The following is a 25570-nucleotide window of genomic DNA, read 5'->3' on the forward strand; positions in this document are numbered from 1 at the left end:
GCATATCAATGGATCAGATCACAGCAAATAGTATGTAATGCTATCAAGACGTGATTATAGTGCATGTCATTCAAAACCTGTATGATTTGCATTATCTTGCAGAACATAAAAGATGATATTGAAGAATGTTTGTAGCCACAGTTTTGGTGACCATAGACAATATGGGGGGAAAAAACCATTATCACTGAAACAAATTTTATTTTCCACTGAAGAAAAAGTCAATTTACTGTTAGGGTTTAGTGTAGGGTTAGAGGTTAGTATTTGTTGAGTGGGAAATCAGCACCGTGATGGGCATGACCAAAGAAATCTTTCAAATCAACTGCGATTCCAAGGCTCTTCATTGTCCAGGACAATATTCAAATACCCATCGGTCTATAGGTTATTATACTTGAGATGTAATGATGACTGTCAGTAGATTTTCATACAATAAGCAAATTTATGTATAATATAGAAATTTCCATAATTTTAATTAATTATTTTGGTATTATTTTAAACCACACATTTAAAATGACAAGTATGCCATGATCGTGAAACCCTTCTTAAAAATGAGTTGTTGATGGTGACAAATTAAAAGAATAATGATACAAGTTTATATTTTGATATTTTTGTTTTCCTTTGCTTGTCTAGTCTTATTTTAAATACATTTATGCCACCTTACGGGCCCCCTAGAGAGCCCCCGTCCCCGTCCACCGTCCACTCTACAAGAACACCCCCCAAAATATCACTGCTTTAGAAATGGAGAGTTCCAGTCCGATCAAAAGCAAAAACTATGTCCCTGTATTTTTCATTTATTGACCATGGAAGCTTTTTGCAGTGCCATAAGGTGCAAATTATTATCCAGACCACTGCTGAAGTAGAATTATCATGCAGTCTCACCGTTGTGGGACTAATCATGGTCATTCATTTTGAAGATATTAGAGCGTATTTTATCTCCATGTACAAGTAATTCAAATGAATACTTTTGAAAAAAAATACGTTTGAAGTATAAACGTCTTCAAATGAGATAAATATTTGAATACATTTGCTGTCCACTAGGTTAATTTCACACACTCTTTGGGTTAGTAAAAGAGGCAGACATAGTTTTTGGTAAAAGAATTTACTTGCATGAATGTCCTAATAGCAAAGCATAACCCATAGCACTCTGTAGCAAAAAAAAAAAAAAAAAAAAAGTTTGCTGACATATTTCAAGTTTCCCCTAACGTTTGCATCCCCAGCACTAAAAAAGCAAACTGTGCATCAATGATGACATTCGTGATTGTTCATCACATTCAGAACAGAACAGTCGATGGTTAAAGTTGCAAAATAATTTCACTTCAAAGCTGATTTGTCCAACAGGTAGGTATATACACACAATAAAGATGGGTGAAACCACTACAGCAGACCAATTCAGATCTTTGCCCCTCATGTCTCACCCAAAAGTTTCTTTTAAAAACTGTATTTGAGCATCATTAATGGTGTGAACGAGAGTGCACAATTGTTATTCATGTACGGAGCAATGTATTATTTTATGACACAGGCAAATGGCACCATCTAGCGGTCTCTCTCAGTCAAGGCAACAAGGGCTGTTTCAAAACCTAGACGGGCAATCGGGCATGATGCGTTTAAGACCCGTAGAAGCACTTCAGTTCGGCCTTCCTGTATGAGTAAGTCTATGGAGGAGGGATGGTAATATATATCATGTTTAAACAAGAAGGATCGTCATATCTTAAAGGAGGTTTTTCATTTCCCGTTGCAAATATATACTGTGACTACTACCTTATCACACACCCACACATGCACAAATGAAGCACACACTCACACAAAATGGAAAAATGGACAAAAGAAACGAACAAACAAACAAAAAGAAAAACTTTACTACTGTAATATATATTTCATATATATTTTTATCAAGACAATTTAATTTCAGGGAGTAGGTGAATGGAACAAAAAGATGAAAAAAAATTGATCCAAATAAAATAATGAATAAAATAAAAACAAAAATAGTTTGATGTTCCTTACATGAAGAATCTTTAAAAAGGCAAAAGAAGAAAATAACACCTCACACATCTAAGCAGTGTGTTGTGACAGCTTCTATCTGGAGAAGCACGCCTACCTTACACATCTGGAGATCAAGTAGAACATTTCCTCTCAGACATCCTAACCATTTTTTTTCTTCCTACACTAATAAAAAAAAAAAGGAGAAATGAAAAAAGTGTCAAGGCTGCGACAACAATGGCGTGGCACGCAGGTGCGCGTTTCCACCGTTTGCTACTTTAAGCAGTCAGTGACACTGACGCAGTAGCTATTGCAGTTAAATAACAGGACAAAGGACATTTAAATCCTCTTTTTGTTTGTTTTTTTGGTTGTTGTTGCCTGTACGTTTGTCTCTAAACTTCAACATCAATGCCAGCGAAACTGTTGAGAGAATGAAAACAACATGATGGAGAGTTTCTATGATACACTGACCTTGGAACATCAAGCCTCTTGGGCAGCGGATGAAAACTGGAAAGCCGGTTTCAAGGTTCAAGGAAACCACAACCTCCCTGTTAACATGCTAGTGATGTCTTCTTCTCTCTTCCCTTTAAAGCACAAACATTTTCACATCTATAGTGTGTGTGAGCCTCCCAAAACCCCTAACAATCCCACCCCGGTCCACAACTCAACGTTATGCCCATGTACAAAAATTGAAACAAAAAGACACACAGTTTAAGAAGTAGATTTGAGAACACGCATTCGTCCGTCCGTCCGCACACGCACGCACGCACAGCAGTCGGTACGCTACCCAGGCAGAGAAACAGCACTATTCCTTTCGGTGTTACCCCATCGTCGGTCCTCCCGCTGTAAAAACACTATTGGTAACAGCTAGTTCCAGAAAGAGCACTTGTACAATTGCAGAAATATGGCTTTAAAACTGTAACAATCAGTGGGGAAAAAAGTCCAAATTGTTTGATATCTTTTGTCCCCACAAGATGATTTAGAGCGTGTTCAATATTTGTGTTTACAAGAGGCTTTAGTCCTGTAGTCCAGTGTTGAGTGTGAGCGTGTGTCCTGAAACCTGCTGGTGCTGAGCTGTGTTCTCGATGGTACTTGATTGGTGGAGATTTATTCAGTGATTGGTGGATTGTGTTGCAGTGTGTAGTGTCAGGCTACGATAGGCTGGATGGAAAGCCAATCGTAAACCAGGACAGACCAGAGGGTACCACCTGTTCGGGATCATTCACAGATGCCGTACTCCTGCTTAGAACCCGCTTCCTCAGAAGGCTTGGGTTGCTGGTGCACGTGTCCTTGTACGAGTTTGCGTTTGTGTATGTGAGGGGCGTCCGGTTTGCTGGTAAGGGTGAGAGAGTGGTGGGGAGGGGAAGGGAGGGGGGGGTGGTGTGGTGTGGTCACTCCCGCACACTGGCTGAGTAGGAGAACTGCGAGAAGTGTGTACGTGTATCTGGGTCCTCCGCATCGAGACTGTCATCTGCAAGCAACGGAGACACAGGCCAATGGAAAAAAACAAATCAGTTCATCAAGTCATTTATTTTATTCATTATCTATCACTACTATTGTCTCTGTCTAAATGCAAGTTATTGATCTTATTGTGAACAAAAAAATATTTTGACCTGGAAATGTTTAACCCTATAAAGCCTACAATATCTTCTTTGATACGCAAATTTCTAAGGCCTCTTAAGTATCAACTTTGCTGAAAAAGCTGTTGTACACAATCTTCTACATGCTTAGTTTTGTCTGATTAATAGTTGTAAAGGTTTTTTAACAGAATTATATTTCTACACCTTTTTTGTTTTTTGCTTGTGTTTCTACAGCAATTTGTTGTGAAATAGTAACATGGTGAAATACTCTAGAAATAGTCTATAGGGCCTAAATTTAGCCTAAACAATACTGTAATAACTAATATATTTATCAAAATGCTCCTCTGAGTTATTTAATTCTAGCTATTGAGCTATGGACATAGCATAGCTTTCCCTGAGGTAAACATGACATGACACGTTTTACTGACTTCTTTCCGCTGTTGATTACATGTGACCAGATACATTCCAGTAAGTCTTCTGAAGTTCATTCATGTTTATTAGCTTTTGAATCTCAGGAGTTTTTCTGAGGACCTGTCATCACCAACCGTTTAAGTTATGATGAATGGCAGGTAATATCCAGCATGATGTGTGTTTTGAAACCAGGGAAAATATAAATGTTGTATATCAATATAAACAAGTTAGTATTGTGGTTTTATGTAGGAACGCATGAACAGAAATATTAAAATTCTGATACTGTTCGGAGTGAATCAATTGATTTTTTTTCTCCCCGTTTTTATGCCGTGACAGCGAGTGATCCATTACGCCAGGGTTCACCAATCTCGGTCCTGGAGGGCCGCTGTCCTGCAGAGTTTAGCTCCAACCCCAATTAAACACACCTGAACCAGCTAATCAAGGTCTCACTAGGCATACTAGAAACTTTCAAACAGGTGTGTTGGAGCTGGTTGGAGCTAAACTCTGCAGGACAGCGGCCCTCCAGGACCGAGATTGGTGAACCCTGCATTACGCCATGAAGAGCACCATTTATTCTTTGAATTTCATGATAAAAATCAACAGAATTTGAAAGTTGAGACAGACCTTCTATCTGCATTATCTAACGGGATACTTCCGATAAAGGTGACATATAGCCTATAAAGCATCAAGGAGTACGGGAGGTGATGCAAACAATATGTTATGCGTTACAGATAATATAAGGAGTGACAACTGATATTTATACACATTTTATGCAAGTAGTGTATTATACTGTTAAAGATCTAGTTGATTTACATTGCAAGGTATCAGAATTTCATCTTAATTTTTGGCCATATAAATATCAGCAACTGGACCACATTGCATATTTTTGCTCCGTTTGGGTCTCTGAATAGAACTGACATGTTTATGAATCTAAACCAAAAAATATATAATTTTGGGGGCGAGGGGGGGGTTAAAGGTTTAATAAACCATTCTATTAAGAAAAAAAAAAAAACATTTCTGACCTAATTCATATGTCAGGGTTAATTAAATTGTCATAACTGGATCTTCCGGTGAGAACGACAGACTCTGTTGATGTATGCTGGGACTTCTCCAATCAAATAAACCCTGCACCTTTACCCCTCCACTTTTGGGTGCAATGTCCACCTCGCAAAAACCAATAAATAACCACCCTACATTTTTTCTTTTTCGATAATCCACTACACATATGTAAAATAAAAAAAGACAAATATTTAAAATTTATCTCCATCACTATTTGGAGTTATTTTCCACAGAGTGGCTCCTCCGATGTTACTCCTTTTCTCGAACACACAGAAGAGTTGTGACTCCTCTCATGCAGACAGGCAGTGAGGAAGGACTGAGGTACTCACATTGGTCAGGTGGCGTGACAGTAATGGTCTGTGCAGTGAACTCGTCGTCAAAGTAGCGTGTGTCTGTCTCTGAGGTCACTTGTGGCTTGAAGGGTGGGATGAGCTGCAGTAAACAGGAGGAGAGAGAGAGGCGAGTCTGAGAAAAAAACTCAAGAGAGCAATGGGTTTTCACACATCCCTCATTAGCCCCATGCAAAGATCAGCATAAATGACTGTTCACTGTTAAATGTCTTTTGAACTACAAATAAACACGTTTGGTTTGAGGGTAAAGCTCTTCTGATCACACTGCAATCAATCACGCTGATGCACCCCATTTGAACATGAACGCAAACAAGATTTTAGAATATTTGTCAAAGACGTTGGGTGAGTCTCAATCAGCTCCCTAGTTTAGTAGTCAGGGCACTGATCAGGGTGTTGGACATTTTAAGGGCTGTCTCATTCCTTCCAGGGCACTGAAACGTGCACCGTGAAAACCATAGTGTCAACTCACTACACATAATGATAGTAGGGCTGGGAAAAAATATCGATTTGATTTAAAAATCGAGTTGGTAGGTCAAATCGATTCATATTTTCCAAAAATTTATTTTTTAGATTTTTTTTCTCCCCCTCTTCAGTATAGCGTACAATACATACATTTTGCATTCGCCAAATCTTCCTTCAGGGTTTCCGTAGCACTCCCTGCGGCGCAGCCCTCGATGCTTCACGACAAAAAGACTAGCATGTTTAATTTTTGAACGGTCCTCCACGACGACGGCGCACGAGTGAGTGAGGGAGAGTGAGTGAGAGTGTGTGTTCGCGAGTGAGTGAACGAGTCTGTGTGACTGTGTGTGCGCGAGTGTGAGTGTGAGTGTGAGAGAGAGAGAGAGAGAGAGAGAGTGTGTGTGTGTATGTGAGTGAGTGTGAGTGAGCGTGTGAGTGAGTGTGTGTGTGTGTTAGTGCGTGAGTGCGTGCGTGTAGGCTATGCGAGTGAGCTTGTGTATATGTGCGAGTGAAGGAGTATGTGAGACGTCTCGCGATGACTGGTCGGAAAACAACGTGTAGGATTTTGTTGTTTTATTAGCTCAATCCAAATACAGTATAAATAATTTGGATGTTTAACATCGAATCGAATCCTAAATCGAGTTTTTTATAAAAAAAAAAAAATAAAAAAAAAAAAAAATAATAATAATAATAATAATAATAATAATTCGCCCAGCTCTAAATGATAGATGTTTTTAAAAATACAAACATATTTACAAATTTTTCAGCATAAACATACATCGCTAGACAGGTAATGAACATAATCTGGCTAACTTTTTTTATTTATTTAAAGCTGAAATGTTGCACGTAAATGTAACAAGCAAAGTACTTATCATAAAGTTCTTGAAATAACTTTACAAGTAATGTCAGAAAGATGTCGCTGGAAATAGAGTCATCAATTTCCCAACGTGTAGTGAGCCAGCTTCCTTTACTGTCCTTACCAGTGCCCGAATTCATGAACACGATATACTGAATCAAGAGCTCAGGAGCTGACTGAGATGCACCCATTAACAGTGTACTCTTAACTTGTGATGAATTCATCTGATGAATCTGTTGTCTCACTGTCTTAACTCTTTTACCTTCTTTTGAAGGACATCTTGCCAGTTCATGGAATTGAAGAACTTGTGTGTCATCACTTCTTTGGCATCTTCAGGACTTCCTCCAAGCCTTGAAAAAAAAACAAATTCATGTTATTAAAACATTGACAAAATCTTCTTTACAACAAAAGTAGAAACAGACGCTCATCTAACCTCTGTTTGGGGTCTTTCTTAAGCAGGCCGGCCAGCAGGGCCTTAGCCTCGGGCGAGAGGTTTCTAGGAAAGCGAATCTCCTCCATTAAAATGAGCTCAAACAGACGCTCGTGGTCCTGGTTATAGAATGGCAGCCGACCACACATCATTTCATACATGACCACTCCCAGACCCCACCAGTCCACCGCACGGCCATAATCATTGTCTTCTAATACCTACAGCAAAGAATGTGGAGGAGGAGATGAAAAAGGGAGCATATACATATAATATTGAGAGAGAGAGGCTCATATAATATTGAGACAGTCGCAGGCTTGTCTGAAGTTTAAAATCATTGGTTACCCGTAAGCCAATCACATAACGTTTGGTTATGACATGTGTTATGCGCAGGCTCAGCCGCATCTAACTTCCACTGTAAACACATGAATGATGCGAAAACAAAACCATCGAGTGAAATACCGGAGTGAACATGGCTGTGAACGACTTTTGCAGATTATGTGAAATAAATCTACGCATCCACCGTACAATCAGCGTCTACGTCACGGCTCTCAGCCCGCCCTCTGTTCGTTGATTGGCCGGCTGTTTTGAGGCCGGAGGAAAACGGAAAGAAAGGTCGCTATCTCAGACTGAGTACACTGCCCTACAAAACAAAAAGGCAGTAACTGCATTTTTGGTCAAAAATGAGTTATTTTCATGACATTAAAGGCATCCTTTGTTATGTGACAAAACATCTGATCTCAAATGCGTGTCGTTTTGGAGAAAAATGGTAATAGATTTTGGAGAATCTGTAGTTACTGCCTTTTTCCTTGGTATGGTGCCACGTTTTTGTTAAGTAATACAAAGCAAGTTTACAAAGCAAGAATACAGTAACTGCAAAATAGGGGTAAAATATCAAATTAAATATGAGGATTGATATGTACAAAGAATAAGCTAATATAAAGTAACAAAACAGCCACATGTCCAATAATCTACCTACAACTACTTAGGCTGGATGACAGGATAACTCAGGATAACCAAGTCATTTTTCTCAGTTCTGCACTCTGCATAGTTACTGCCTTTTTGCTTTGTAGGGCAGTACAGGAGCGAACTGAAATTGAGCGGAAGTACGAAGTCAGACGTAGTCAGGCTAGAGTGGCAAGACCATTAAATGTGAAATTACCAGGTTCATCTTCTAGCTTACCACCACGTTTCCCAATTGAAACATCTTATTTGGAATTATTGGCAAGCCTTTATTACATTAAAGGTGCAGTCTGTAATATTGACAACTAGCAGTTGAAATGGGTACTGCAGTTCCAATTCAAAATATTGGAGAGAGTTGTTTCCCCCACCCCTTCAGACTCAACGCTCATGCGGGTTGCCAGTTTGATGACACGTAACAGGAGCGAGCGCAATTGACAGTGAAAGCCGAGGAGACTTACTAATTTGAAGAGTTGATTTATCCACATTTTTTTATGCTTCCGTTCATAGAGATTTTTAGATGGATGCCGAGTTTTTTTTTTGGTCTGGTAGAATATGCGATCTCTGACCTAGCTTGTTTGCTGGCTTCCATTGCTGCAATATGCTGTGTTTTCCACCAACTGGTGACATAGTCGAAATACTATTGGGTAAACTGGCAGAGTGAGGTATTTGACAGACTAATGGTCGACTCTTCTCTGATATTTAAAATTTTTAAAATTTCGGCGTCGACCGATAAGTTTTTCTGATTGGCCTATGAGTTGGAACTTTTTGTCCGGGTCTTTTATTTTGATCGCGCTTCAGACTTTAATTTTGACGGGCGGCGCTGAGAACACCAGCACCTGAGAAGAGAACGGCAGCGTCTGATCACACACACAGTGCTCGCTCGCTCGCTCACATTCTCCGTCTTCATTAGTTTACGATCTCTGTCAGTCATATCTAATACTATGTTAGACAGAACTGGTAAACAAATAAAGTAAATGGTATGCGAAAAAGTGAAGCGTTACTTTTATATTATTTGAACCGAAAAGGCAAACAATCAGGCTAAAATACTTTATCATTTACCGTCAACATTCAGCAAATGCGCATCTACATCATTTAAGCAAATCTCTGAATATTTAATAAACATTTAATTTCACAAACCTTGCCGATTTAATTGAATCCAGCAGTGATATCTTGTGAAGTGTGCATTTGTAGCCAGCATAAACGTGCTACAGTGAGTGACGGTCGGTCTGTGCAAAGTGAGTGAATGCGAACAGAAGATTGGCTTCACAAGAGATGCAAGACGCTTCGAAAAACTTTAAATCCTTAATTTTAAAATATGCTGTGCTATATATCCAGTTGCCCACTGTGTCATATTCATATAGTTTTCACTGTGTGCTGTATGTAAAATTTGTGTTACTTTGTCTTTATTTGAAAAAATATGATTACCAGTGCGCACAAAATTACCAGATTACTGAGTACCCTGTTACAGTTTACTTCCTTTTAATTCACATATTCATATATCTTTAAACAATTACTTTATTTGTGAAAAATACTGTAACAGGATTGCAGATTCAAGAAGTTGCCATCTAAAGTATAAGCATGTTTATTTTAAGGATATGTTTTCTAATTTATTTCTAATTAATTAAATATTGATTAAAATAAATATAAAGTATATATATACACACATAAAAATATCGGCTTTATATCGGTCATTGGCCACCCTGCTCTCTAAGATATCGGCATCGGCCATCAAAAAACCAATATCGGTCGACCACTAGGACAGACCAAAACAAAAACAGACATTCCGACACGGAACGCACATTTCAAAGTAGAATAACTGGCTGTAGCATTGTTTTTCAGAGAAACGACTAGTGTTGTCAAAAGTTGAAATTTTAAAACTGACGCTTTTGAGCGCTGTCGAGCTGAATCGTAAACGCCTCTAACTGGCCATTTTGTTCATGCGCTCATCGGATATGTCTGTGATTGGCTTCAATGATCAACGCACCAGAAATTAAAAATGGGAGAAGGCCTGGGGAATATAATGATCAGGCAAGAGCTAGGACCCAAGTTAGCACTGGAGAAGCTTTCCGGCGCTGGAGAGACAGAGCCTGAAAACACATGCCGAGGTTGCTTCTTTCTGCTCGATACTTGACTAACATTGGTTTTGCTATGTTTAACAGAAACCAGATATGTTGTTGTTATAAAATTAGCTGTAGTAACGGGACAATCTGATGTGCCAGCTGTTAGTCGTTGACTGTGCTGCATAGTGTTATTTTGGGGGCGGAGCAATAAAGGGAGGGTTGGGTTTGTTTGGGTGTCGAATTTCAGAATCAACAATGTTTCTCAGAAATTGCATACTGCACCTTAAACAAGCAGTAAATTACTGTGTCAAATACTGGAAAGATTTTATGAAGGCTGGATTACTACAACAGCACCATAATTAGCTATTTGGATATTGGTTAAGATCAACAACGAAAGCTTACGAAGATAACATTTTTCTTTGGAACAACATGCACTGATGAACTGTGAACAATGAGAATACACCGGGAATACACAGAGGATAACAGATGGATACATTCTATTTACAAAGCATCTTTTTTCTGCTAGCCAAAAATTCTGCCAAATATTTTCAAACCAACATAATGCTTTTTTTCTACAGTGGTTTTTGAATATTTTAAATAAATAAATAAAATCTAACATATTGTGCCTTTAAAACACTAAATCAGGCTCATCTCTGAATCACTCATTTTCTGACCCATGATAATGTTTTTTAGTGTTTTTCCATTTTAATCTGGTACCAAACTATGATCTATAAATTGGTTGAGAAAACATGTTAATGGAGTGAGTTGGCAGTACCTCAGGAGCAAGGTACTCTGGGGTCCCACAGAATGTCTTCATGGTGGCCTCATTAGTAATGCCCTCTTTACACAGGCCAAAGTCTGTGATTTTAATGTGACCATCTTTATCCAGCATTAGATTCTCCAGCTGCAGAGAAAAACGCAATTCAAACAGAATTAGGAATCAGTTATTAGTGGTAAAAAAAGGAACACAGACTTCATGCCTTTGTGGTCTATGACACAATTACATGACATCCTTTCCCAACACAATTCATAAACTATTTTCACAATAATTGCACAGCACATTAAAGGAGAAAACCTTTAGGTCCCTGTAGACGACATCTTTAGAGTGCAGATACTCCAATGCTGAAACAATTTCAGCCCCATAGAAGCGAGCTCTATCCTCCGTAAACACGCGCTCTCGAGACAAGTGGAAGAACAGCTGGGAACAAGTAAAAAGGAGACAAAACAGAATTTTAAAAGAGACAGAATGGTGAAGGCTTTTTTAGTTTGTTTTTGTAAGGGGCGAGAGGATGTGACAAACCTCGCCTCCATTTGCATACTCCATGACGAAACACAGACGATCTCGTGTCTGGAAGGCGTATTTTAGTGTCTGCAGTCAGAAAGATTGAAAAAGTTGAATTAAATCTAAAACAAGATAATTGTGCAATAATGAAAAAAAAAAAACTAAAAGAGATGGACATACTGTAAGGAAGGGGTGCCGTGTGTTCTGCAACACTCTGCTTTCTGTGATTGTGTGTGCAACCTCGTCCTGAAACACGTACGCCACCATGTTATTAATATAAAACAAATAATTCATGAGCATTTTAAACTTTGATTTGTGAGGTACCCACCTTAGCAATGATGACCTCTTTGCGTAGAATCTTCATGGCGTAGTACATGCCAGTAGCCTTTTCCCTCACTAGAATCACCTTTCCAAAAGTGCCTTTACCCAGCAGCTTTAAGTAGTCAAAGTCACTCATTGTCTGAGGAAGAAAAAAAAAAAAAAAGTTTAAAAGCTTATTTTATATTATTTATTTCAGTTGAATTACAGTGATGCAGATCTGAATCATTGCATACAAAAACAGTTAAATTAAATAAATGTGCACCATTATGCTTTTTCGGTAATAGCTGTTTGTGAATGTAAAAGGTCAGCAAAGTTTCAATGCAGTAATTCCAGTCTTACTTCTTGCATGAACCTACATAGGTTTGTAACAAATTTGCATAATGCTAACCTTTGGGCTGTGCATCAGCAACAAAGTCACGATACGGTATATATCCCGATACAGGGGCCACAATATGATATATCACGATATGGGTCTGCACTAAATTTTACCTCATCTTTCTCAGCAAGGAGTTGGTAACATTACTGTTTTTGAAGCAATTAAATGCACCGCTTCAGTTAGAGAAACATGGCGCAGACTGTGGTCATTCTTTCTCTTTCAGGCCCGTAAATAAACACTGACTTGAAGTATTACACTTTTCTGTGAATAGAATATCGAACTGGAAATCGATAAACTTCAAGCTTAATGGTGTTTTCAGAAAGCCAGCGCTTTTATCCACAGTGGAGAGAGAGTGTGTGCACATGGTTGCCAGGTTGACAAAAATAAGTAAAACACTTAGCAGATATTTCAGTATTGCGCAAGTGTGAAGCTCTGATTGGGGGATTACGTCTCTTGATATCAGGTAACCCCAGTTATGTTTCTCTGCAGGCCAGATTAAACCTTGTTCTAGCCTATATATTATATTATATTCATTAATATAATGTATACTTAGAATAGTATACTTCGTTACTTTACTTAAGTAAATTTTTCACGTATCTGTACTTCACTTAAGTAGAATCAATAGTGCATACTTTTGACTTTTACTTCGTTACTTTTTGCAGCAACTATTATACTTTCTACTCCACTACATTTCTACAACGTTTCGTTACATTTTCGTTACATTTTCTGATCAGTTTATCCCCCTACCAAAACAGGGATTGAAAAAAATCTCCATGTTTTCGGTGGTGACGCGTTCATGTAACATGGAAGGGTAGCACTGCCAATAAAGCATGAAACCTGTCACAAAGAACCGGCAAAAGTAATGATTATGAATATGTAAAATATAGCAATTAGACATTTTAATTGTTTATTAATAAACAAGTGTTTTCTGTGTCAGTGTCGGCTGCAAAGATGAAGTTGACGATGCTGACTCACGATCTTCGCAGTGAACGCGCCAGAGAGAAATGCACATTTCATATGGATTACATGCAGAGAAAAGTAGACATTTCAAGCTTATATATCTATATATATCTATATATATATATATATATATATATATATCTATATCTATATCTATATATATATATATATATATATATATACATATACGTCTCAGGTCTGTGAGGCAAGTAGGCTACCTTATACGCTGAGTTTCGGTTCATTTATGAGATGAGCTCCAGTTCACGCGCCGGCACCTCCATGTCGCGAAGATCTATTGTCTGCTATATTTACTTCTTATTTATTAAATCCAGGCAATTGTTGATGAAACATTGATTAAAATTAAGATACAATTAATACAAAACTAAATTCACTTTAAAGAAAAGCTTTGTGCTTTCTGTTTGAGGTCTCTGTGAAAGTTTTAAAGCAGTCTAGTGCCGCTTTCAGAGCGCTCACATCCGTAACGGAGAACTGTCACCCGTAACATTGTTTTTTCCTCATAAATGCGAACAATGTCAGTTTAACGATGTCAGATACCTCACTCTGCCAGTTTAACGATGAACGAAAAATAAAATGAATATTTTATGTTCTGTGGAGGCCGACCCTTCATCCAGTGGGTAGTATTACTTTTGGTTTGCGCAGTGTAATATTAAATATTTTAAATAAAATAAATAAAAAATATTTTGCCACCTAAAAGTTAAAGATTTTTTTGTGTCACTTCCGTTACGGATGTGTATTTCCCTCATATTAAATATAAAACGCATGTGTCTGTAGACTGATATTTTTCTAATGTCTGGACTCCTTTTATTAAGGGAGTATGGATATAAACAGTTTCATTGGTATCAAATGCATTTTCTGAGAATTTATATTTCAAGTTTTTACTGCAAATGTCACGTCCATAACGTTGGGATTGCCCAATTTTAAAGAATTTATCCTCAACTAGTTTTGTGGTGTAGGTCTATGTATTGTATAATGTTAACTTCAAATCCACGTTGCACGCACTTCCAAAGAATGACAACTCACAGCAGTTTCACACTGCAAGCTTGCGTTAGCGCAACTACATCATTGCAGCTGCAGACTCACGTGAGTATTCACACTGGAAGCATTTGTACAGCGTCACAGCAGCAGCTCCAAAGCTGAGCATTTCTTTACAAAGTCAACTATAAATTTGTTTTTAGAAGTTGGTCATTTATAAACTTGATAGTCTTGAAAGTTTGTTAACGTGTACAACATTTGCATGTAAATGGTAAACAACAAACACCCATGAAAGCAGCTCCGATCATGTCGTTTCAGTCATACTTCAATATAGAATGTGCTGTTCCTCTTGAAGGCAGGCAAAAGCACCATTTCAAACAATGGGCAAGTTCTCTCAACGTCTTTGTTTTTACTCATTATATTCAACTTGTTGAATATTTGTAATAAAATTGACATGACGATTAAGCCATTTCAACTTAGGTCTAAATTGTCTATTCATAATGTGCGTGTAATCATCACGGTTTTCTTTTCTTGTATGTTTTTATGTCATATGTATGTTTTTTTCGGTCATAAAATCCTATTAAAATACGATAAGAACAATTGGCACTCCAATTCTTGTTAAAACACTAGACATGCTTATTCTGTGCACTGAGCACTTTTTGTGTGAAATCATATTTATTTTGTCTATAAAAAGTGTGCTTTCACTTTAATTGAGCATGAGCAGCGCAGCTAAAATAGACTGGGCAGCGAAACCCTTGCTTCACTGGTGCTTACGCGACGCTACTGCTTCACGCTCACATGTTGCTTCTCCTCCTGGTGTGAATGCACTCATTTGTTAACATGAACGTCTAAAAAAATATGTGCTGCTCAAGCTTGAGGTATGAAAAGTCCGTCACTCTAATTGATACGGTAAAACCAACGCCATTGTTACTGTTCGCATTACTATGTATGCAAATGCTGAGGAAGCCTCCGGAGCAGAAATTCAGATATGGTAATGGCCGCTTCATTTCCAACATGCGCTGTACTCTGAAGAGTAGACCAATCACAACAGAATGGGCCATCTGACCAATCAGAGCAGAGTAGGCTCTTGAAAAGGATCTGGATCCTTGATTGAACAGTTTCAGACACTGTGAGAAAAGAGGTGATGCTGCAATGTATATTATGCAAAATGTAAGTGTTTTTTGACCTCGGATGCACGTAAACCTATTGTAGACCTCCAAAAAATTAGGAACTAATTTTTACTTTAAAAAAAAAGTATCTTGTGTATTACATAGCTACTACATGACGATAACTGGATATGAAATATTGATATAAGATAAAATTCTATTACTTGACAAGAGTGAGTACAAGGTGACACCAGAGACATGAAATTAGCACAGCAATGCAGGAAATTGGTTGCTTGGGACAGCAGACAAATGAGGAGGTTACTAAAAGAGAAGTGAATGTTACCCAAACAACCAGAATGTGGCTACACGTTGAGGCAAGGGACTCACCACTTTGGTGCGGGATTTTGCGATCGCTGCCTCCATCCCCTCCAGGCTGTTGTCTCCAGGGGAGCCAAAATTGATGTCCATTGGCTCCTCCTCTTCCCGGGACTTGAGCCCATTGGCCACAGCCTGGATGGCACGAATCCACTCCTCTCTGCATAGACATCAAGATGAAATCATATTAGTCATTCGTTAAATCTAAGTAGCAAAGCAGGTTAGATTTCCTCTTATTTTGTGTGATCCTACGCTGATCTCATGTACCCGATTCCTATCCTTTTGGAAGACTTGGGATTTTTAGTCACGAAATGACCTAAACACAACTCCTATTTCCACCGAAATGTTTTTCACCTACTTTACGGTTAATTTTAAGCAACAGGCAGTGAATAATATCCTGTTTGGATTGGCAAAAATCCAGTTAATAGAACCAAATCTGCTTTCCCGGTAAATACCATTAAACATCTCCTTAAGCTTTCTCTCTCTTCCATTCATTGATTCATTCAGTCAGTCAGTCACTGATTCTAGCAGGACTCTCCATCTCATCTCCTCACCTTTCAGCATTGCTATCCACGTGGAAGGTGCGCTCAATAACAGTGGTCCACTGCAAGCAGCGGATGACAAACGTGTTCGGCCGAGGTCGTTCAGTCTTCATCAGCTGACACTCTGCAAAGGATATTACAGTTTTAAAATGTTTTATTTGGGATTTAAATTTCTTGAATGGGTAAAAAAATTCTAAACACCATATATTAAAAGTGAACTGTGATTTGATCTGTGCCTCTTGCTGTCTTAATTGGGAGGTTATTTTTGACTGAATACACTGTTTTCCAGGTTGGGAGATTGAAACACCAGGCCAACCAACATTGATTGAAAAAAAAAAAAAAAAAAAAATTAATTCTTCTACTCTCACACACACATACATTCTCCTCTGAAATAGATACATTTCTACTCTCACACTCACATACATTCTCCTTTCACATACATACATTTCTACTCACACACATATATTCTCCTTTCACATACATACATTTCTCACACACACACACATAGGCTACATTCTCCTTTCACATATATACATTTTACTCTTATGCAAATGAATTCAAAGTATGCATTTAATATTATAAATAATAAATGTATGCAAGAAGAAAATGTATGTCTGAAAAAAATGTGTGTATGTAAGAGAATAATGTATGTATGTACATATGTGTGAGAGAGAGAGTATAGTGGAAACGGAAGGCAGGTCTGGCGCGATCGGGGTCACCGGACTGCGGTCAAGACAGCCGCGGTTTGAAAATACACGGTTAAGCCAGCCGCCCAAAAAAAATGGGTGTGCGCCAATTACTGTGATTACAGTAAATTCAGGAACAGAAGCGAGAGAACTTTTTTCATCCGACTAGCTACGGATGTCCGCGGCCACGCTGTCAGATGTCGTGCGGGAGATCGCGACTTGACAATGTTTAAAAGAGATTCATTTTCAGTGCACTCAATGTTTTTGTAAAGAGAGTTTACAGTTACTACGTTAAGTGCTTGTATAGAGTTGGTGTATGTTAATTGAGCTTTATCTGATTACTGAAATGTTAATTATTTCAGTATTTTATTTGGTGGAATACACTTTCATTTTCTGTGACCATAGTATCAGATAAATGTGTAATGTGAGTTTATTGAAAGAGCATTTCACTTTTTGACGAAGTCACACTGCCAGCTATTTCAACACTGTGAAACAAAAACAAATTTATTGGTGTCTTTGTTGAATTTGCAGATTGTACAGTGTGTGACAGAAATAAAAATTATATGTGCCACCAAAAAAACAGCCTCTTCTGTGTGTGCAACAGGACATAACTGTCCTCAGACCTGATTCTTTGTCTGGATTCATAAGCAGTCCGCAATACATTTAGACATCCATATAAGGACTCCAATGTATTTACTGCTGCTCTATTTCTTGAATCCTCAACAAATCTTGAGACTGAGAGACATCCACATAGGGTTTGAATGTGATCACAGAGTTTTCAATGCAGCCTATCGTGCACAAAATAATCTGTTCTCTTTGCATTTGGTCAATGCATTCCAGCACATTATTAAAAAATGGTCTGATTTCATGTTCATTGTTACTTACTACAAAAAGTAAAAACTGTACTTGAAAAGAAAACAGGATTACTTTGAATAGCATCATTGTAAAGTTGTGATGAAGAGCTGAGCAAGTCTTGCATATGTATTTCTGGGTCTGAATGTGACTTCCTGCTTAAAGAGGAAGTAATGGATACCAAAAAATATATATATAATAAAATATATATATATATGAAAGGAGAATGTATGTGTGTGAGAGTAGAAATGTATGTATGTGTGACAGTAGAAATGTATGCATGTGAAAGGAGTATGCATGTGTGTGTGAGAGTAGAAATGTATATGCATGTGTGTGACAGTAGAAATGTATGTGAAAGGAGTATGAATGTGTGTGACAGTAGAAATGTATGTAAAAGGAGTATGAATGTGTGTGACAGTAGAAGTGTATGTATGTGAAAGGAGTATGAATCTGTGTGAGAGTAGAAATGTATGTATGTGTGCGTATAGAAATGTATGTATGTGAAAGGAGAATGTATATGTGTGTGTATAGAAATGTATGTATGTGAAAGGAGAATGTAAGAACTCGTTTACACTGTCAGTGAAATGTGACCCAATTCTGATTTTTTGCTCATATGTGACACAGATCGGATGTGTTCTATGACAGTGTAAACAGGAAAAAAAACGGAATCGGAATTTCCAGATCGGTTTCAGGCCTCATTCATATGTGGAAATAAATTAGAAATAAATCGGATATGTGCCAATGCGACTGTCATGTAAACAGGCAGATCGGATTTTCTGAGGCATTAGGCAACGTCTCCGCGGTTTAATGACGTGAGAAACCCGACGCGCTTCTGCAAAGGGACGGATGGCCCGACGAAACGTTGTGTCGTCGTAGGAGAGGAATGTGGACAAACGTTGACAACATATCAAAGGTTGGCTTGCTCATCCTAAAATTTCGGACCCACTGCTTCTCGTTAAATCCCGCCACAATATGCTCCCACCAGTCCTGAGATATCTCTCGCACACAATAACTGAAGCATATGCACAGGCTGCAATGAAGGCACTTTTCGTCCTCCTCCGCCTCATAATCATGGTGATGTTTGACGAACTTCGCATATATCGCAGAGCTAGCATCAATCATATTTTGCGTTCGTCCATCTGTGCAAGATAATTTAACCCTTCAAGCATGCGCAATGTTTCAGATAGTATGGCAAGTGTAAACACATGAATCGGATATGGTTCACAATTGAAAGAACGTGTAAACCAAGTGTGCCGCACAAGCCCTGAAAAGTGAAGCCAAAACGTCTCGATCGCCCCCCGGTGACTGGTCCTAGTATAGGTCATAAGCCCCGCCTCCCCGTGTTATTCAACGGGACGCGAGACCAACTAAACAATTCAATTACACTTCAAATATATTTTTTATCTGGTTTCTTTCATTTGCTGTCGTTTTTATCACGCTGATGTAAGTTCAAGTGTCTGTTTCAAAAATAAGATGGTTTTTAGTAAGTTACGTGATGCGGTGGAGTAACGTCATGATTGACAGCAGTGATTGACAGGTTCTCAGAGCGAAGTAGTCACTGAAGCACCAACGGACATTTTTTTCGGGATCTTCGGAGGACTGAGGAGATTGTATTTATTTTATTTTAACAAGCCTCTTGTCGTACTGCAATCAATTTTTAAAAAAGTGTGCAGAATGCTCTCTCCCTGAGTGCATTCGGTGAGAGTGAGGGCGGAGCGTTGATTTCGCGTCTTTACTTCCTGCTCACTACTGCGCAGGTCTGGTCCCGAGAACGCTACTGCGCAGACTCAAGTTCCAATATGTCAGCGCCATATCGGGACACTGGCGGCTTCAGTTCTCATCAATGGAAGAGAGCGAAGGGGCGTCGTCCATCTTTTTTTGTCTATGGTGTAAACGGACGGTCAAAAAAAAAAAAATCGGATATAGGCAGCAAATCAGAATTGGGCATCAAGACCTGCAGTGTAAACAAGGCCTAAGTGTGTGTGAGTAGAAATGTATGTAATGTATGTATGTGTGTGACAGTAGAAATGTATGGATGTGAAAGGAGAATGTATGTGTGTGACAGTAGAAGAATGGATTTTGGCTTGCACGGCCCCTCATAGTTACACTTTATTTTAAGGTATCCGTCTTACCGTGTAATTATACATTTAAGTACTGAGTAATAATAATTAACTACAAGTACTTACTATGGGGTTAGGATTAGGTTAGTTCCATGTAATTAAGCACAATTTATAGTAATTACTATAATAACTACATGTAACGTGTGTAAGAAAAACACTGTAAAATAAAGTGTTACCAAAAAAAATGATAACAATGAAATACCTAAAACAAGTAATTTTTTTTAATGAAGTCTTTTATTTTTGGTCAAATTGTAGTTTATAATTTGTTTTTATACTTTTTCAAACATTCGTATGTACACTTTAGTTAAATGTGTGATTTGTGTGTTAAATGTGTAATTTGCGTAATTTCTTTGCCACTTTTGTCAAATTAAAGTCTCTGACTCCATTTCCTATTGGTCAGACAAACAAATATAATATATATATATATATATATATATATATATATATATATATATATATATATATATATATATATATATATATATATATATATATATATATATATATATATATATATATATATAAATATAAGAGCAGCACGTTAACGCCGATAACGGCCCACCACTAATATATATATATATATATATATATATATATATATATATATATATATATATATTAGTGGTGGGCCGTTATCGGCGTTAACGTGCTGCGCTAACGTGAGACTCTTATCGGGCGACAAAAAAAAAATTAATCTATTCTCAAAGTTGGGTTGGGAGCTGGGTCTATACTACAAGCTATGATGACTTTCACCTTGATATTTTATCGCGGATGTATACCTAGCCGAATTCGGTTCGGTGTTCGGTACGCATTTTCAAATGGGATCATTGGATAATTTTTCCTGCCGACCAAAATTTCATTATTTCAAATGTAGGCGGGTCGCGCATGGCAAGCGCGCTCATAATGTAAGAGACGCCGGCGCGACCACAACATTGTCCGACATCAAATGGCAAACGTAATGCAAGCGGAACGAAACTGAGCTACTCCTTATTGTGTGGTTGAAGGACCGTTTATCAGTTTGGACCAAAGCAGCGCGAGCCGATCGTGATCATGCGACACTGTTACTACACAGCGCTAAGAGATCCAGTAAAGAAAGCATTTGAATTCACCACTGAAGTAATAACATCGCTGCGAGATCTAGTGAGAAACATTCACATTTCTCCGTTATTAATGGATCAAACAGTGCGTGGAAGCCAGGAAGAAACATTGTGCCATGAATGAACTATCCAGTGTCCACAGATCAGCAACATTCACCATGGATTTACTGTAGTAACACTAACTGCAACCATGGAAGTTGGGCAGGAATAGTAGGCTATAATACTTTCAAGTAACATTACGTTGGTTTTATTTTGACATTATGAATAAAATTGCTGCCGTCAAATGTTAATCTGAACTAAAAATAGACCTTTGTTTATAACTACTACAATATTAGGCTACATTTAATTTTTTCCAAGGAGCTGTTTTGTTTTATATGCTCATAAGAAGAGTCTATTATAGCTCCATCATTGCTCAAAGTAAAACAAAAACAAAAAAAAAAACTATCATGTTAGTTTTAATAATAATAATAATAAAAAAAAATAAAAAATAAAAATCGCTGCCATTTTTTCACAAGTTCTTTTAAATGTCACTTTGTATTTAAGAAACACGTGCCCTTTAGTCATTATTTGGGTAGCACACACATATTCTGAATGCCTTCGGCAGATTTCAAATGAGCCATTTTAATCTAGATTAATTCCAAGATTACAGTGAGATTAATCTAGATTAAAAAAATTAATCTATGCCCACCACTAAAATATATATATATATTGCCTTAGCAACAGTTTCTGTAAATGATAATTGTCAAGTAAGAAATAATAAACCAACTAAGGGAGCCATATTTTAGAATATTACACAATCTGGTTTGCATGAAGTGAGGCAGCACTGTGACAGACCTGCGACGGAAAAGTTGTTAAGAGGCGGCTGATTATGGTCTGACGTCTCAGGCTTTTCCTTGTAGCCGATGAAAGAGCCATCACTCTTTAGGATGAAATACCGGGGCCTCCAAGTCTTAATATATTCACCTGCAGACAGGAGGAGGAAGAGATACAAGGAAGTAGATGGCAAGAGGATGAAAGCATCACCGGGGGAAAATAAAGAAAAAGACAGACAACAAATCAGTGTTTACAATGCAAATTTATGATACAGACTGTCCTGATGAATGATTGAGTAAGCAGTGCTCACCTCTCTTGTGGAGCCAGCCCTCTCTGACGATGCTGACCTCGTTCATACTGGGTTAGAGGTGTGTGGGGCGTAGGGCAGGGTGGCAGGGAGGTTGGGGGAGGGGGAGCGTTGAGTCTCGGGTAAGGCAGACGTTCAGTACCACAGAGCCAGACTCACCTGGGATCAAGGCAAATAAACTAATGTCAACCACAAAGTACGACACAGAAAGCACCACAGAAGCATTTCTATTGCTTATGTATGGCAAATAGAATTTATGAACAACATTAGATCCCATTGCCTTTCGCTCTATGACCATCTTTATTCCACAGAATAAAGAAAATTATACAGGTTTGCAACAGCATTTGGTGAGCAAACGACAGAATTCTCCTTTTTGGGTGAACGATACTGTGGGATTACAAATTTAAGAATCTGTTTTAAGATCTGCTGATCTCATGTCCTTACATAACAATAACATGAAAAACTAAGGTAGAGTACATTGAATTCAGCATTTAAAGTTATGATGATGATATCAGCTGTTAAGCAAAGTTTCCAGCAAGAGATTCCTGCCAGTCCTGTTCTCTCTATTGTAAGTTAAATGAGTCAGATTACTGAGACTCTCACCCTTTGTCTTTAATGGCTCTTGGAGCCCCTGTCCCAGTCTTTGAATAGTTAGGCCGGTGACACACTGGCTGCGTGGCGTGAGCGTGGCGTGAGCGTGGCGTTTCTGTTGCGTGTCAGCTGCGTGGCGTTTTCCATGTCTTTGCACACCAGAAGCGTGTTTGATGCGGCGCTGCTGCTGCTAGGTGCCATATGATAAGCCTCATTGGTGATATATTTGACATATGGGGAGAGAGTTGTGGAAGGCCTATACTTCATGTTAAAAATAAATATATAGCAGCAAAGACAACGTCGGCAGTGTTGACGGCAAAATAGGCTACAGAATATTTCGTTCTGTATTGAGAGGTGCAGTATTTGAAAATCGATCATATTTTTTTTTAAATTGCATTTATATTTGCATTTATGTCAAACCCTAGACACTTTCAAACATCAAAATGACATGTATTAATATGTATTCGTGTCAAAATGACATATAAACAACTTTTCCTATTCTATTTTGCCTAGAAACGCTTCCAACACGCTTGAGTGTCGCGTGAAAAATAGGCGTCGGTTCTATTTCTAGCATGCACGCGTTTTCCGCGTTTTCCTGAGACGCGCGTGTCACGCAAGCAGTGTGCAAGCTCTAACCAGTTAACATGGGAGCCGAAATAAAAACGGACACGCCACGCAGCTGAGACGCTCACGCCACGCATCCAGTGTGTCACCGGCCTTATGCTGATTGGATTAGGAATGGCAACACTCTAGGACGGGTTCCTAAACCTGGATACTTCGTTTGCATGTTTTGTCTCCATATCTAAGCACTGCCCACTAAAATCTATATAAACTACAACATACACTGCCTTAGATGACTGCAGCTACCGACAGCTCGTGTTCTCAAAAAATCCTGCTGAAGATACAACCAAGTCTCCTGGTCTTCGCTTCTGAGTTTCCTACAATACCTTAATAAAAGCACTGTGAATGCGAATTTATGTTTGTTATTATTTTCTCAACTGGTTTGGCCATGGGACCCATATTTCCCCATGGTCATTAAGCCACGACCCAAATTTTTAGGAATCTGAACCAAGCAAATTTATTTTTCAAGAATTGAAACATATGGACACTGATCCTGATGAATTGAATAAACACCATACCCGCATGCAATCTTCCCAGCTAACACACAACACACCAGTTAGGTAGCCTAATTCATTCAGGTAATTTCAATTACTTTCAGGTAATTTCATGAATTAGGCTACTACATGCTCGTAATTTAATTTGCTCTTTTACAGTACACAGCGTGCACCTCCACATTTGCGCACAATTAAAGAGTGTGCTTGAGTACCTGGTATTGATGCGTTTTGGTCGATCGGATCACAAGTGATTGATGCTAAAGACAGGTGTAAACGGCCAAAAACTTTTTGAGCTTGTCCACTTTCGATCCACTTCCAGAGGTAGTTGAAAACGCATTTGACCAGATTGCTTTCGTAGTGTAAACTCTTATGTGGTCAAATATGCAAAAGAGCAGCTACTGACCTAAACATTGTGAGAAGTGCGCTAGCCAGGCAGGACTTAAACTTTGTCGACTGAAGACGGTTTGAGACGAAAAACCGTACCAAGCACAATGTTCTCTCACTATTCCTGATTTCTAACACGCACTCACATTGTTCGGCAGGGTCTTGCAGCTATCAGAGCAGAAACGAAAGCAGATGTTCTCCATAGGCCTATGTTTTCCATCGTCTCCTTTTGTGTTCATATGTAAATTGTGCGTGCTTATTTGTCCATAAGATCGTAAGATCTGGAAAAACCCATATGTTTACCTACCCATAGACCCTCTCCTCAAAGAAATCAGTACATTAGTGGTTGAAAGTTCCTGGCAGACGAATTGAAAAGCCAGGTGTAAACATGTCTACCTCGTCCACTTGTGATCCGATCGACCAAAACGCATCTTAACACCAGATGTAAACAGGGCCTAAGGGTGAGAGACTTTCTTTCGTAACAAGTTACGAAAATAACGGAATAATGGCACTGACATACAAGTTTAGCTTGACATCTCATCTGACCACAGATAATCAGGACAACGCATTTTTCTCAAACGCTTTACTTAAACTGCGATTGAAAGAAGAGTCAACAGCATTCACACATGTTTGTCAAAATAGAAGTTTTGCATCAGAAAAACTTTTAGATTTATGGGTTTTTGTTGTTGTTGTCTCTTTGACTACACACTCCGCGACCCACTCAAAACAGTCTTGCGACCAACTTTTGGGTCACGATCCACCAGTTGAAAAACACTAGCACATAAATGAAAGATTTTACACAAATGGTCACCTGACTACAGCTACAGGAATGCCACCTGTTCAGAAATGTTTGTAATGTAAACTTGACAAATGCAGCATTCAGCACTCTGTAACAGATAAGCCTCCATCTCTAAGGACTTCATATTTAACAGAAGAGGAACAGCTGAATTCATCTTACTGAATAAAACAGCGTCCTGTACACCATCCAATATCGAACTCTAACTGGGGGTAGGAGAAGAGGAACGATCATGACAAAGAGGTGAGTGCAAGACTTTCTATGGAAACTTTCATTGGTATTATAAACTGCATTAATGAATCTAAAGTGCTAAGTCATCATTATTCACATAAAAGTGTCTTTACATGTGGGATAAAGTGCTGATCAAGGATCAGGGTCAGATCCTGATGGATAATCAGTTTTTTGTCTTGCACATCTTGAAGATGATTTTATGAAGGCTATGGGTTGACAGCGAATCACCACCTTTTATTATAAAAGTGCTTACAGTGAATAATGCAATATTCACCTCACGTCGGTCCTGAACTCTGTCACTAAAAAGTCCTAAAAAGAAAGAGCAATTCAGTTCAAAAAGATAAGATGGATACTTTCATTTGTTTTTAGACTTAGCAAGAGGTCCAATTCTTTGAATGAACAATTTATTGTAGCTAATAGCTTTAATGAAATCAAAATATGAGAATTTATGATGATATAAAATTACATTCATTTCATATTTATA

General features: G+C 38.4%; 1 protein-coding gene across 2 annotated transcripts in view; it reads right to left on the bottom strand.

Moving 5' to 3' along the window:
* Positions 1-1865: 1865 nt before the first annotated feature.
* Positions 1866-25570, bottom strand: part of akt2 (v-akt murine thymoma viral oncogene homolog 2) — a 35597-nt gene continuing 11892 nt past the window's right edge. The window contains exons 1-14 of one of the 2 annotated variants that reach the window (XM_079875090.1): positions 25361-25387; positions 21973-22128; positions 21684-21812; positions 16107-16218; positions 15565-15712; positions 11750-11881; positions 11602-11667; positions 11440-11508; positions 11215-11337; positions 10915-11043; positions 7123-7337; positions 6952-7039; positions 5354-5456; positions 1866-3445 (exon numbers count right to left, since the gene is read on the bottom strand). In XM_079875090.1, the coding sequence (XP_079731216.1) occupies positions 3366-3445; positions 5354-5456; positions 6952-7039; positions 7123-7337; positions 10915-11043; positions 11215-11337; positions 11440-11508; positions 11602-11667; positions 11750-11881; positions 15565-15712; positions 16107-16218; positions 21684-21812; positions 21973-22018 (1440 nt within the window). In that variant the 5' untranslated portion in view covers positions 22019-22128; positions 25361-25387 and the 3' untranslated portion in view covers positions 1866-3365. Of the gene's footprint in view, positions 3446-5353; positions 5457-6951; positions 7040-7122; positions 7338-10914; positions 11044-11214; positions 11338-11439; positions 11509-11601; positions 11668-11749; positions 11882-15564; positions 15713-16106; positions 16219-21683; positions 21813-21972; positions 22129-25360; positions 25388-25570 lie in introns of those variants that run through there. The other variant, XM_079875089.1, reaches the window with a different exon arrangement.

Source organism: Squalius cephalus (assembly GCF_949319135.1).
Source record: "Squalius cephalus genome assembly, chromosome: 6".
In the NCBI taxonomy this organism is placed as follows: domain Eukaryota; kingdom Metazoa; phylum Chordata; class Actinopteri; order Cypriniformes; family Leuciscidae; genus Squalius; species Squalius cephalus.